This window comes from Cimex lectularius, unplaced genomic scaffold, assembly GCF_000648675.2.
Source record: "Cimex lectularius strain Harlan isolate CLEC.00 unplaced genomic scaffold, Clec_2.1 scaffold7, whole genome shotgun sequence".
Taxonomy (NCBI): Eukaryota; Metazoa; Arthropoda; class Insecta; order Hemiptera; family Cimicidae; genus Cimex; species Cimex lectularius.
Window position 1 is genome coordinate 3120169 of NW_019392731.1, and position 15827 is coordinate 3135995.

The 15827-nt window shown below is 35.1% G+C and overlaps 2 protein-coding genes across 2 annotated transcripts in view; one reads left to right on the plus strand and one right to left on the minus strand.

Moving 5' to 3' along the window:
* Positions 1 to 4895, minus strand: part of LOC112126897 — a 97913-nt gene extending 93018 nt beyond the window's left edge. The window contains exon 1 of the mRNA XM_024226867.1: positions 4726 to 4895. Within this exon, the coding sequence (XP_024082635.1) occupies positions 4726 to 4895 (170 nt within the window). The remainder of the gene's footprint in view (positions 1 to 4725) is intronic.
* A 3738-nt stretch (positions 4896 to 8633) lies between these two features.
* LOC106668663 (protein sister of odd and bowel-like) overlaps positions 8634 to 15827 on the plus strand; it is a 29869-nt gene continuing 22675 nt past the window's right edge. Inside the window, exon 1 of the mRNA XM_014397619.2 lies at positions 8634 to 9334. Coding sequence (XP_014253105.1) covers positions 8919 to 9334 — 416 coding nt within the window. The 5' untranslated portion in view covers positions 8634 to 8918. The remainder of the gene's footprint in view (positions 9335 to 15827) is intronic.

Below are 15827 nucleotides of genomic sequence, written 5' to 3' on the forward strand. Positions count from 1 at the left end.
CACTACATCACTACTCTTTTTTTAATTGTTTTGTTGACAATATATTACAACTATGATCAATTGGTTTACAAGATAACATGTCAATTTAGTGGAGGTTAGTTATCACTAGAAATGAGAATCCGTGACCATCGTCTTTTTCGTCGGCAAAGAGGGTTGAGGGAATTCGTGGAAATAAAAGTTTTTTATTTGAGTATTTATGGTGGTCGGGAGTGTTTTTAATGAAATTAGCGATGGTGGTTTAAATTTTGGACAAAAGGAATATTTAGGTCTGTATGGGTAGTTTCCATGGGCACACAAAAGGGAACATTAAGTAGCGAAGGAATCTGAACCACATACTTCCAGTCCGTTAAGTCCATATCGGCTTCACAATGGTGTTATAAAGCAGCCTTTTGTTTAAGAGAGTAAGAGCGTTTAAAATGTAGTCGTGGATGCGCTCCGTAACGTTTCATAGCTTTTCACACATCAGATGTTTGTCAATTTGAAGTCCTAGATAACGCACCCTGACCGCAGTTGGGAGGGTATTTGATTGAAGTAGACATGAGGTGAATCTTCGTACGAAGATTGAAGGTTACGCGAATGGATTTTCTGGATTCAATTTGTCCTTCTTCACACCATGAATCTAGTAATGTGAACAGTTCCTGAAGGTTTCGAGTGGAAATGAATGGATCAGTTACTTGAAAGATAGCTGTACTGCCTTCAAAGTTTGGATGGTGGTTTGAGAATGGGATGGGAGGACGCTGAGTACACCTGCTGCAGTACCGGGTTCAGAATACTGCCCTGAATTAGACCAGCAAGGAGAAGGAAATACCTTCTAGTGACTTGGTAGTACCGTCTTGGGCTACGGCTACACCAAGCACGTATGCCAAACTCGATCAAAAGCATCAAAATCAAAGAGCCACATCAAGGAAGGCACCCGAACAATACTTGTCCCAACTGAAGGGAAACAGAAATAACAACCACAACGCTCTGGTACTGCTGTATTGCTGACTGACGGCTGCTAAATCCGTGGTTGCTAAATTGATGGTCGGGGATACTTTTTAAAATTAATGACCGGAAGAATTCGTTTTAAAATAAGCTGGTCTAGGACTTTTCGTAGAGTCGGATGCAGACTAATGTGTCTGTAGGAAAACTACAAACTCAATATACAGACCTGAAAAAAGTCCCAGAATACTTGCGTAATTATTGCAGAAGAAAGCTCATACTATTTTGTATGGTGGTCGTTCAGCATCAAGAAAGGGACCAACAAAATTCTTATATTGAACGGCTCATGGTCACTTACTGGGTATGTCTCCACTAGCTGGTTTTTTTGAGTTATTCAAACGTGTTTCGGCATTGCGCGATCTTCAGTGAGGAACCCATCAATAACTCTAACATTGTTATGTTCAAATCGTTTTATTAAACTGCCTACGTATATATACACACGTGATGAGCCTACCACTGCTCTCACTACCCCAGTGTATTCCTCTATAACCCTCTACAGACGTTACATACGAGTTAATTGAGGGTCGATGGGGCAATCAATATTCCGTCATAGGCCCACTCACACTACACATTCACGCTAATAAATACATTTACTTTCAACAAGCCCTAGGAGACATAAAACAATACATATAACAGTAGTATATACAATAAAGACTCAAATTCTCGTTGCCTTGCTCATTCACAATTCTCATATCAGTGGATATTCCTACACGCTCTTTATATGGAGCAAAGGAGATGCCATTGAATTAAGGGGGACACATCGAGCAACCTTTCCCTACTTTCCCTCCGTGTATCATCAGTTAAATATCTCGGAATATGGCTGGATAGAACTTTAAAGTTTTCCACCCACATAAAGCATTTATAAATAAAAGTAAAAATAATGTAAAATATATTGTTTTCACTGTTGAGCAGAGAAAAAACGCACTCTCAGCGAAAGGAACAAAATTCTTTTTTATAAAACAATGGTAGGACCATCGCTTATATATGCTTGTCTGGTTTGGTGTTTAACCAGCACTAGAAACCAAAACATTTGCACGTAGAACAAAATAAGTACTCAGCTTTTGTACGAATTCCAATAGGTACAGAAATATAGATTTCTAAAAAAAAATTATAAAAAGAACACGTACCATTTGTTTTTACCAGGCAAAAATAGTTAATTAGCTTTAGTCACAAGCGTAGGAGAGGAATTGCGATAAAAATATATGTAGCGAAATGTTGAAGTTTATTCCGGATATACGTGTTGTACCAAATTCTGTGATGTAGCATGTGTATAAAACATGTCTACGGTTATAAGTTAGTTTTCTCGCTTTTCCCTAAAAATTATGTAAATATATATAATTTATAAATTTTCTGAATTGTTTAATATGGAAGAAAAAGTATTCTGACATTAACTCTTACGTCAAAAAATAGTTATTGTTTATGATTATTACATGTATATGCATATGAAATGAACTCTACTTAAGTATGACCCGACATTTCAAATAATAAATTTAAAATAAAATAATTAAAGATCATCTATGAGATAATATGTCTGGTGATCCAGTATTGTCGTCCGTAAGTTACTTGCTGAAAGTTTTATGTTAACTACCATATCTTGAAAAAAAATTGAGTTTTTTATCCAGAGTTTAATGGTTTTCATGAGATAGTTTCTATGTTGATTAGTGTCTACTGAAGGAGTTCTAGTTTTTCATGGAAAAGGGTCATTAGTTTTTTCACTCTTCCCCTTGAAGATAATTTGTAGGTTGCTCTTTTGCGAAAGGCAATCAGGGTTTTACCGAGATAAAAGGGGGTCGGTGTAGTTTTTTTTATATTTAGCAATTTCCCGACTTTTATACATAGTGTCAGTTTAAATTGAAATAAAGGCCAATTACTCCGGCGGTCAAGTATAGGGGACAGGAAAGAACGAACCGCTATAATAAAGTCAGGTAGTGTCCCCGGTGGTAGCGGCGATTACTCGGCAGGGCTAACAGACGGCTTTCGAGCACGCGAAGACACTATGAAGATGTCAGCGGGCTGGAGACTAACAGATATTAACGCCCCTGTTAATTTCCAGGCACAAAGGCTGCGCATCCGGGCGCGGGCGTTTGTGCTACAAAGGCAAAAGGACCATCCCGACGTATAATTAAAAAAAAAAGATTTAAATTTCAACTTTTCGGCGCCAGGAGTTGGATTGACTGGTGGACCTTATTCCAGCTTAAAATCCTGCTTCTACACATTTCATTTCGTGTATATTAAAAAACAATTATGACAACAGCAACAATATACTTACACCTATTCAACAGATCATCTAAACTGATTCTAAAAATATAAGGACCATAAAAATCTCGTAGTATATAATATAACATAAACAAGAAACTTACATGGGATAAGCACACAAAAAGCTTCATTATAAAAGTTCAAAATACGAAATACTTGAGGCATGTTTTAAATTTCTTCTCAAGCATTTGTCCGAAAGGACACGAGGGTATGCTGGGAACCTTAGGATTTATCCTTTAACCTATTACCGCATCCTTACATCTTACTTATCCGATTCTCAATTGGTAACCCAAGTCCTCTGTATTTGCTATTTATTCCATCAACACTAGTGTTCCTCAAGGATCTATCCTCGCAACTCTACTCTATACTCTCTACACAGCTGCTCTCCGACCCTTCCCTTAGGTAACGTTTTTATTTGCCGATAACATTGCTTTCCTCTCTCCCAGCTCTGATCCTGCCAAAGCTTCCCGCTCTTTTCAATGTATCTCGTCAACCTGGTGCCGTGCTTGGAAAATCAAGATCAATGAAGGGGAAAAAAATTCTTCCTCTCTCAATTTCAGTTCGTACGACAAACCACGAACGTTACGATTAAATTTTTTTTAAAGCTCATTCGTAAATATGGTCAGGTTTTTTTTTCTTTTTCCTTTGGAAATATTGCCATATAATATTTATTCATTTATTTAAATTTTTTTATCCTTCTCCCGGATCTTAAAAGGAAATGTTGATTGATTTAAGAAATTTATAAATTATAATCCAAGACCTTCATGTTGTTACTTGCCAACAGCGTTTCAAGATTTATTGGGCCCATTATACTGGGTTCCCTATACAGATCATCCAATAATTGTTTCCTCTGGTTGTCGTACTCTGGGCATTCTAGTATTAGATGACTGGGATTTGATGGACTGCCGCATGTTGGACAGTTAGGGGAAGTGCTTATTCCAATTCTATGCCTATAACTCTCCCACAGGCCATGGTTAGTTTTCATTCTGAAAATAGTAGAGAAGAATTCCTTTTGCCTGCCTCCTTCCGAAAACCACGGCTTTGCTTTAAGCTTTGGGAATAAAGCTCGATCTGTCTCTCGACAGATATCTCTCGATATGTCTGGTTCGAATGAAGGGCGGCTGAATTTGAACCCGGGACCTTTGGGTTACAGTGATGTGCGGCATGCAACCGTTGCTGCCACCGACGCCCCCAACTAATGAATGTAAATTGGAATACGATGTTATCAATCATCGCAATATCACAACATAATTATTAGCCGATGACATAGCTATCCTCTCTTCCAGCAATGATCTTGTCATACCTCTCTAATATTTCGTATCTGATAATCACTTTCTCGAAGACCAAACTTGCTAAAAATGTAAAATTGATCGTATGAAAATTGTTGTCCCTCAAGAATGTATACTGGCACCACTCCCCACCTGCATTATCGATCTTCCCCTCGGCAGAAATATCATAACCTTCTTACTCGTCAAGAATCCTCTTTACGATCCTGTCGTAGCCTCGTAACCTCGGTGAAGGCTGATTGTCAAATTTCTCTCCTGCCAAGCAGTAGGGTTGTGAGGCTGGTCGTTGTAGCAGCGTTCATTAGTTCGTTTAAAAACTTGATTTACGTTGGAGATGTGAAAGTCTCTGTGAAAATGGTACCTAGCGGTCATCCCGAACTCATCGATTAATACAGATTTGATGGCCGGTGCAACCTCCAAGGTAACAAAAAAGAGGTCAACAATGTAGAGGAATTAGAGATGTGGTGCCAGGTTACACTTGAGGCACACCAGTGATTATAGCATAAATTGCAAATATAGAGGCATTTTCGCCTACATGAAAGTGACAAATACGAAAGATTTGAAACCTTCGACAGGATCATTGTTGAGAAAGAGTTACGGTATCGTCGGCATGATGACCTGAGATTTATATTTTTTCACATCCTACATTTAATTTGTAAAATTTAAATTATATTTATAAATCCCAGGCCCTGAAGATGATCTCAATAAAGATCGAAACGTTGGCACAATAAATAAAATGTTTTCCTAAAGCCCTCGTCACACCAGACCGAATCTCACGATCTTCAAATAATCAATAATTATTATATTTTTTTAAAGAAATATATGATTTTGTGATATTTTAAACATAATAAGTGTTTTTAGTAACCTCTATAGTTTACTATAGTTAATACTTTAGTTTTAGAGGTTTTAAATTAATTTAAACGACAGTTGAATTAATGATATATAAATCTAAAATAATCATCCTTTCCGTCGAACTGTCTATCCAGATGTTTTAATAAACCTGTCCTGAATAAACAAGCAATTGTGGAATCTAACTTCTGACTGAAATAAATTGAGCTTTAATTGAACGAAGAAATAAGCAACAAAGGCAATTTAATCATGACATCTACCAGCCCATTTGGAAACGTACCACTTGCCCCGACCATGCCCGAAGACATTTCATACTTCAACTGTCTTTTGATGGCATACTTTCACTTCCACAGGACCGTAAAACGACTATTCCAAGACAACGAATTCAAAGATTTTATCATAACTATCGGGTTGTCCGGAAAATAATGCAGGATTTTAAGTTTTCATTAAAAAAAATCTATATAAAATATTCTGTTTACGTTTACAGGATTACTCATTTGTATGNATGGGAAATTATTTTGATTAAAGAACATTGCTTTAAAGTAACTAGTTTCTTTTTTTTTGTTTAATACCAAAATCCTGCATTATTTTCCGGACAACCCAATAAATTCAACTATAGGATTAATATGACCATTTAAAGGGAACCTAAGGTAGATGGATATTTTACGGCAAGTACAAAGCCGGAAAACCGATTATGTTACAAGTTTATAGGATGGCTGTTAAATAACGAAGAATTCGACGTATAAGGAGAGATAAACAACTTCAATAACTAACATGACAAATGCACGGAACTGATCAAACGTTCGCTACAGAATAACTAACAAAAACTTATCAGTTTGATATTTGAAAGTCCAAAACGTTAATGTTTAAGCTTTGGTTTATCCATAAATCTACGAATGTTAATAATGAACTGCATAAGCAATGAAATTATAATATACTACTGAAAAGGAAACTAAAGTATGCTGGTAATTATATTATTATAAAGCAAGACAATTTAGATTAAAATGATGCATTTATGTAGTTGTGTTTTTGTTATTCTATGCCTAGTATTTAAGGTTTTTATGAATTTTTTTCTAAACACGAATCGTTATTATCAAAAAAGAACAAGGGGGAAAAGTTATAGAAAAATGTGTGGTATTTAGTGATCGTTAGTTAATGATTATTTGGAGATCGTGAGGTGCGGTCTACGTGCGGTGGACATAGGTTTAGAATAATCCTGAAGATGATCTCAATAAAGATCGAAACGTTGGCAAGATAAAGAAAATGTTTTTCTAAACCTACGTCACACCAAACCGCATCTCACGATCTCAAATAATCGTTATAGAAAAAGATCTCCATCAGTTTGGGATACGTTTTCTACCATTTTGGCTATTTTAATTATATAACTAAAGCTACAACGAAAATAAAAATTGAGATTTTGCCTACGCTTCCGAGTGTATGATAAAGCTGGGGGCATCATGGCAGATAGTTTCCTGACGACATAGGACCGCCTACAACTGCTTACTCTTGATGGCCCCAAACCTGCTCTCGCCCTGCAGTATGTAAGCGGTATTTTTTAAATTTTGTTTGTGTTGGAATATTTGAATTTCTATTGCTTTATCCGTTTACATAAATTATTGTAAATTTAGCTCCTGAGTTGTTAGGCTGATTATAATGAAGGGGAGTCTGACTGTCGGTAATACTCCCAAGTACCATTTAAACGCTTGTCCATTCTGTTGTTCAGATCAGTGTACAAACAGTTAAATTGCCATGATGTTCGCCGACCTTCTGAAGGAGAATGTTTGAATGGCATGTGTACCTCCGTAAGTGTCAGACATACACTAATACTGGGTTAGTAGTCTTGTACAGTAGTTTGTTTAGTAGGCTCATTCCAGCTAATATAAACAGAAGAAAACGCTCAAGTTGCAACTTTATCTTTGCCAACGATGTACATTTCTAACGTGTTCACTGAAATATCATTTGGAGTCTGTGTTATTCTTGGGTAGTTACTGTCTTAGACCAACCAAAAGAATTCCATCAGCCAATATTTTATGGTAGAGCCAGAACCTAGGTTTAGTAAAACATGCATCTTCGTATTATTTTTTAACAGCCACCTTTCCAAATGTAAATAATTTTGTGTAAAATCACTTTTTTTTAAATAGTTAAAGAAAAGAGCAATTGCTATTCGTATTTATCAGTTGTGAGCAGTTCTAAGGAAATTAGCTGAGTTCTGCTGAGCTTCTTGTGTTCGTTTAAGGATATCTAAATTCAGAGAGGAGTACGGTTAAGGTTCAACTCGCATCGTAACTTGAAAAACCAACTTAACCCAATGGATGAAGAAAGTTCATTATTGTTATGGACATTAGCGTTTAGTAAGTTTGACGAGTACTGTAAATGTATGTAAAGTACAAAACTGCCGAACCGAATACACTTTTCCCGATGACATTCGTCCATCCTCTGACGGATGAACGTTAATTGCGCACTCCACTTGCCCCGACCTTCTGAGTTGTAATCGAAATCGCACAAGTATCTCTCCGCCAAATCAATCCAGTGCTTGAATCAAAATGTTTTTTCTTTTGATAACTTCCAAAGCAATAATACGAGAAAACCGGTGAGCAGGTAAATTTATAATTCTAATGCCATATCTAACATAAGATCGACGTCTTACTAAAAAAACGCGGAAACCATTCCAACCCATACATTGGTAGTTTGACAACATTGAACACCAAATTGGTAGTCATTTGGATAGTTATTATTATATCTTAATGAGGCTTTGTTGATGAACCTTCAAAGATCAAACTACATGTTTATTACTGGCAATATTTTGTCTGGTTTTACAATTTTAAATTAATATGTTTGCACATGTTTTGTATATTTGTTCTTTATTCTTGACGTTTTTCAATTGCTCTGTGTAAAATTTGAGCGACAAGTAGGATTGTTTAAAACTTCATATATTTCTGAAGTGAAAAATGAACTATTTGACATGCCTGCAAGGACCAAACAACATGATTATTAGTGATCAATGTTTTGTCTTCATATTGGTTTTTAAAATTTAATTTAAAAGAGACGTATTTGTTTCGATATGCTTTTTCTTTATTGTTGTTATTTCCAATCACTTTTTGCAGAATATGAGCGATAATTAGGTATGTTTTAAAATAGTAAATTTTTTTGTAGGTAATGATGAAATTTTTAATATGCATGGAACGACCAAATAACATGGTTATTATATATCAATATGTTTTTGCATATTGAGCTTTTAAATTTAATTACAAATGTTCGAATATTTTTTGTATGCTTGAAGTTTCGAATTGTTTTCTGTTAACAATGAGTAACTTCTTTTTTTGACGGGCAAATAGTACTTTTTGGTGTGGACCGGAAAAGCGGTAAATTAAGAAGTCAAAAAAATATATTTTTGGCAAGAATAAATTAAATATTTATTTCGGTTGTTGGATTGTTACGTAAAAGGAGGACGATGTTGGACGAGACTGTACTTTCGTGTGGAGGGGATGCTAGCGGGAGGCTGGGCGGCCAGTCTCTCTTCAGCGTTCAGCCGGTTCCTAGTGGAAGATGGAGGAGGAGGTGCTGCAAATGTCCTTGCAAGGGGTGGTTTTCACCCTGCAGACGGCCATGATGTCATCCCTTCAACAGGCGGCCCTGCTGCCCCCCGACTCACCGGAGGCGACCGCCCTCAGCCTCCAGGCCCTGGAGTCCTACCTCACCCTCCACCGGCTGGGCCTCGCTCAGCGCAGCGGCCACGAAGAAGACGAACCAGAAGAACCGGAAGAACCGCCCCCCAACCCAGCGCCACCGAGGCTCAAATCCTCCAGGCCTAAGAAACAGTTCATCTGCAAATTCTGCAGCCGGGAATTCACAAAATCCTACAACCTGCTCATACACGAAAGGACCCACACCGATGAGCGACCCTACTCATGTGATATCTGCGGAAAGGCCTTCAGAAGGCAAGACCATCTTAGAGATCATAGGTAAATAAAATTCACTTCAATTAACTTTTTCGAAACATAAACCATAAAAAACACAACAGACTGGTTCTATAAATGAATAAAACCCATATGGTCATAATAATAATAATCTTTGAAGTGAATAAATTGACACCTGTGACATTTTGATGTCATATTTTAAAAACCATATAAACAAAGATTTTCCTCATCTACTCATTATTAATATACTCAACTTAAGATCTCACAATTAACAATAAATTTTACAAAATGTTGTAATTTTTATAAATTAACTGAAAGACAATACATTTCTTCAAACAACTCAGCTCTATTCTCGGTGTGTAAAGTCAACAGTAGCATTTGAAACCGGATTCCAAATATATTATTAATACACCTATTACCGAGAGTAATTGTACAAATATTTGGTGCATACATAATCCTCATTAAGCAGTATCCGACAACGCATATATTTCCCTTTGTCCATTCAATGATTTATCCAATTTATTATCTATCCGTTTAATTGTATGCTAGTTTTTTTATGAACTCCAATTGTTGGAAATAACCATTGTTCAAGAAAAGTAAGTCTAATTTTTGAACACACAAGGGCAAAATAATAATATTTAGCCGGCATAAATTACAGCGGGGTTACTATTATTATTATTATTTTTTTTTTAAAATCCACATATACTAGTGATACATTAGAACTATGAAATAAGATCATATTTTGGTTGAAACACAGTTATAATAATTTTTTGCTGAGGGTTTTTTTATATTTGCTATTTGAATCAATTTCCAATTATCCTTCCTGGCCGAGAAATAAATTAACATAATCACGCTGTGAATCATTAACCAATGACAAACAAAATACTGATTTAATTATTACTTATAGTTTAATGGGAAAACTAATGCGCCATGATCGATTTGATAATCATGTTTGTAACCTTCGACGAGGTTTTCTCCATGGCAATTAATAAAAATCAAAATATTTGTAGCAGTTATTATTGTTAGTAATTAAACAGCCTAATAATAAACATCCGAACAAATTATATTAACACAAAAATATTTATTAATCTATTTTATCTTAATATCTTATGTTATTTTGTATCGTTATAGCAAGTTTGACATTAGATAAATTTAAAACAGTTTATTTTTTAAGGAAATTTCTTCTAATAAATTACTTGAGATTTCCAGATTTTAACTCTTCTAACTTCGTTATTTATATTGTTTATTATTGGCTTGGTGACGAATTAAAACAAAAAATGTAATATATTAAATTTATTAAAGGATCTATCGAGTACTAGTGACTGGCCTGATGTACCCCTACTATCATGACTAATGAACATTGGAACGTATCATTTCTAATAGTTTTCCGGTCCGTAGTACACTCAAAGTTCTATTTTCGCATCTAACTGGGAATTCATTTTTATCCTAACGTGTCATTATGGTGAATTTAAAAAAAAAGTAATAACCATGTCCTGGTAGTTTTCATCCGAATGAGTGGGTTGATGATTTCCTTTCTGAAAATCAAATCCAAATAAGTTAGTTATTGATATTTGCCATTATGAACGATTTATTTATTAATTGATCTTGTTCGTTGAAGTATTTTTAATTTATCTCTTTAGTTTAGTTTCAATGTGTACGTGTGTTTTCTTTTGTGTGTGTGTGTGTGTGTGTGTGTGTGTGTGTGTGTGTGTGTGTGAGAGAGAGAGAGAGAGAGAGAGAGAGAGAGAGAGAGAGAGAGAGAAAGAGAGAAAGCAAACATGAGAGAAATAGAGATAGAGATACATAGATAGTTAGACAGATAGATAGATAGAAAGATAAAGACAGAGAGATAGAGAAAAAGAAAGAAAACAGTAAGCGAGAAAGGGGGAAAAAGAGAGAGAAAGAATGACATTTTTCGATGAATAGTAAGATAGATAGATAAAGATTGAAAAAGATATAACAATAGACAGATAAACAGATAGAGAATGAGTGAGAGAGAGAACAAATGAATCATTTTAGAGGATAGTTAGAAATACAATTGGGTAAGATTCAGATAAAAGTAAATATAGATGGATATAAAGATTGATAGATAAATACATTCACAGAATGAATCATTTTAGATGGGCAAATAGATAGATAGTTGGATAAAGATTGAGATAAATATAAAGGTAGTTGTATAAAGAGTGAGAGTGAAAGAGATAGAAAGAGGAGAATGATTAGTTAAAGCAGATTAAATTCAACTAATGGCATATATATATTCATCATTCATAGTACAAACAAATAGTTATAATGTGTAGAAGGAAAATAAATGTCAACATGTGATGCGTCGTTTCTGTAGTGATGGTCATGAACCTCTTATTTTCTCTACATATTTGTGGCTATTTATTATTCAAATAAATAGGCTTTTAACTGTTTAAAAAAATAGAATTATGAGTTCGGATGTTTCGGAATTTGCAGTCGCTCAGTTTTATCTCCCCTACCAACTTCAGGTGTAAAGTTGTAAATCGAATTAAACTCCAGAAATAAGAATAATCCAAAAGTTAATCTTGATATTAACACAGTCTGCCTGAACCGAGGAAACAACTTGCGAAAGCCCCGAAACCGGTTCGTTTTAGCATAGCTGGCTCTTCTTTAACTCAAATGATAAGTGCGAATCGGCATAAATAAAGTCCCTACAAGAAACAGTTAAAAATTTCGATAAAATAAAATTTATTATTTTTTTCCAATTCTCAGCTATGTTCCTTTTCGAAATTTTCTGTCGGGACTATAATTTTTGTTTAAATGGACACATCTTTGTTCATATTGTTTAGTCTGTTCGTTAAAAAGATAAAAAAGATTTTAAACTTATGATAATATTCCGCTGTAATAATTTTATTAAGAAACTGTCTTTTTCAGATAAAGTACCGAAATGTTATTAAACCGGTCGTGAATTCTATTTGCATAAATTTGAATAAGGCTTGTATTATGATGGGTGTGAAGTTTAAGACAGGGACAATTTTTTGACTTTTTTCTCCTTCCCTCCAAACCGTTTTGGCCGCCCGCCCGTCCCATCGGTTTTCATCCAGGCTTCTAATTGATTTATGCCATGGACGCAATAGCGACATCCAGGTATTTTTTTTTCACTGGGGAACGAACGGTAATGCACGGGCAACTTTCCACCCCGGTCGTTATTTCACTTTGTCACGGTAGGTTTCTATAAAAATGGACGGTTATTATAGATTTTTTGCCAACCTTGAATTGTCCCCCCTCAAACTTGACCTGGACTGGAATATGTCGTTAATGAGTTGCAATCATGGACTACAATAGGTAGGGTCGTTATCGAAATTATGATATTTTCATGACCAACTTTTATGTTCATTCTACTTTTTATAATAGTCCACTTACAAAAAAAATGAATTTTTTCATGTCGACCAACTTAAAAAGTGATTAGTATATAAACTGCTCAAAAATGAATAGAGGTATTTGTAATTTATTCTTATTCTATTAATTTTAATTAAATTAACCGATATATTCCTGTTAGTTTGATGAAACAAAATTGAAAATAAAAACCAAAAACAAACAAATTTCATTTTTAACAACGGATTTACTTAAGAATAGTAAACATGAAGATTACTCATTTTGTCAACGAACACCTTTTCTCATTTTTTCTCCATTTTAATCCACTTGTATTCTCTTTAACCATGAAAAGACATAATCTTGAACTAGTATGGTATGGTATGGTATAAGGATACTGGAAGCGGGGTTTGTACTCCCCAAGCACTGCAGCCTTCTGGCTTATTGTACCTTCCTAGTTCCTTAGTTCAGGGCGATAGACTCTATCCTTCTCCTTAGAAAAAGCAGGTCATTTACTGTCGCTGCTACAATTTCATTCCCTCAGTTTTTTCGTATGTTAGGTTGAATCTCCATTGAGCTGTTGCTTCGCATTCGAAGATGATATGGGAGGCTGTTTCCTCCTCCTCATTACATAATCTGCAAATGGGATCATCGTTGTATATACCCATGTTGTGTAGATGTTTTCTCAGATGCCATTGACCGGTTAGTAGTCATATCACTCCTCTGAGTTTAGCCTTTTCAAGTTGTAGCAGTGATTTTGCCATTCTTGGTGAGGGTTGTTTCGTCATAAGTTTACTATTTATCGCACCGCTAGAGTTTATCCACTTCTCCTTTTGTTTTGTTAGGATCCATTCTCGACGGAGGATTCTATATTTGTTTATGTTATCCCAAGTTTAGGTTCGGGGCAACTGTATGGTCTTGCGGATTCTCCTCTGGCCAGTCTCTCTGCTTTCTCGTAAACCAAAATTCCTCTGTGCCTGGCAATATATCATCAGGTTGTTGTGTTTCCCCAGGTTTTGGACATTTTGGATGCATTCACTGACTAATTTTGATGTAATCCTTTTACATGCTAGTGCTTTAAGGAATTTGGGCGTTTTCCAGAGAGTGGTTTCCCGGGCTTTATCCCGATTTCTAGATAATGGAAGTGCCAATAGGATACCCGGTAGTAAATCTCAGCGCATTACGAACCTAAAGGAACAGATTAATTGTCTTTGCTGCAAGACGGAACCTTTTTCGCTAGATCCTAAATTAGGTGCAAGATGTTTTGACAAGGCCTTTATCAACACAAAAGATTCGAATCGTATGCCTCTTTGATAAGAGCTGCAACAACCCAGGTGAATATGGTGTAGCGAGCGCCTAGAAGAGAAAACCAATTGGAATGCGGTTATGTTCACTGATCAGTCGTGTTTCTGTCAGTACAGTGAGAGCAAGTGCCAAAGAATCTACCGAGAACAGGGGATGCGTACAAATGCCCCAGTTCATGCTCCCTTCAGTGCAGTTTGGAGGGAACGGTGTAATGGTCTGGGCTGGGACTAACCGGTTTCCATATTTTTGAAGACAACCTCACCGCAGTCCGTCATGACCAAGAAATTATCCAGGAGTACATTCCTCAAACCAGGGATCTCGTGGCCAGAGATTTTGGATTTCTGGATGTCAGACCTCATAGAGGCAGAGTTGTTCATCATTATTTAGAAAACCTGGGAATATCTCATCTGTTCCTTCCCTGTTGACTCCAGATCTCAATCCCATTGAGCATATATGGGATACGTTGCAGAAAAGGCTTTTCGGTCAGCCAATTGACCTGCAACAACTGAGTGCAGTGTTGCAACATCTATGGCGATAAATTCCTTATGAAATTAGTGACAACATTATTAACAGAATGCCTAACAGGTGCTCAGTTGTTTTAGCAGAGGACATTATACACGTTATTAATTGTTTTAAAAAACTTATTGTGTCCAATAAACAAAATTATGGATTTAAAACCTTTTATTTTGTTCTTTTTCAAAATGCCTTAATTAAATTTTCCTTTAGTAAAAGACATAGTAAATTCTAAAAATTTTTTTAATGCAATTTACAATAAAAACTTAGGGAAAGTAAATACTACAAAATTGGCAATATCCCTATTCATTTTAGAGCAGTTTATATTAAATTAGTCCATTGTATACTAACATAAAATATAGTATGACTACTTTTTTAAAATATACATACGCATAGTGTTATTTAAGCTTCAATGTCTATAAAAATATATAAATGCAACACATGAAAATCTTATTAGAAATAGTCTTAAAACTTAAAACTAAATAGTCTTACTTAAGTAATTGGAATGAAGTACGAAAATACATACACACATAAAAACAAAAACTTAAAGAGTTTTATTGGGATGGAGAAACAAAAAGGGAGAGTGATTAATTTATTAATGCTTTATTTATAGTGGTAGCTAATAGATAGAAAGAGAGAGAGAGAGAGAGAGAGAGAGAGAGAGAGAGAGAGAAAGAGAGAGCGAGAGAGAGAGAGAGAAGAGAGAGTGTGGAAGAAAGGGAGAATGAGAGAGGGTTATAGTGAATAGTTTGTTAGCCAAAACATGCACATACTACTAGAAAGCGAGAAAAAGAGTGAAAAAAAGAAAGACATAGTATTTGAACGAATGAATGCATGTAGATAGCAGATAGAGTAAGTTCTTTATTAGTTTACATTTTTAATTTTCATGTAATTTATGTTTTTTACTCAAAACCGATTCAATTAAACTAACAAAAGACTCTCATTAAATTTAATTGAAGTTTTTATAAATGACTAGTTACTATTTATGTTATAGTATGTATTGCTAGAATTTGAATATACGCTAAATAACACAACATTTGAACATATAAAAATACGCTATTTAAATAAATGAAGTTAAATATAATTATGAAGCAAGATCTGTAAATTATCACTTATAACTCTTTTCAATCATTGTCTTTTATGCCAAGTTAAAACTTTTTAAATCAATTTTTCTTATTATATAATAATAATTTGATAATGTAAGCCTGTGTAATGTGATGATTATTTTGGTTATCCGTAACACGTAATCTGAGGTCCTTTAAGGTGTCGGACTTATTACACATGGTAAAAACGTTTACAATTAACCCATTCAGTAAACAAAATGAGGCAATTATAAATATCCAAACATAGGTGATACATTCAAGTTCCCAGATCAGAAGGTCGATGA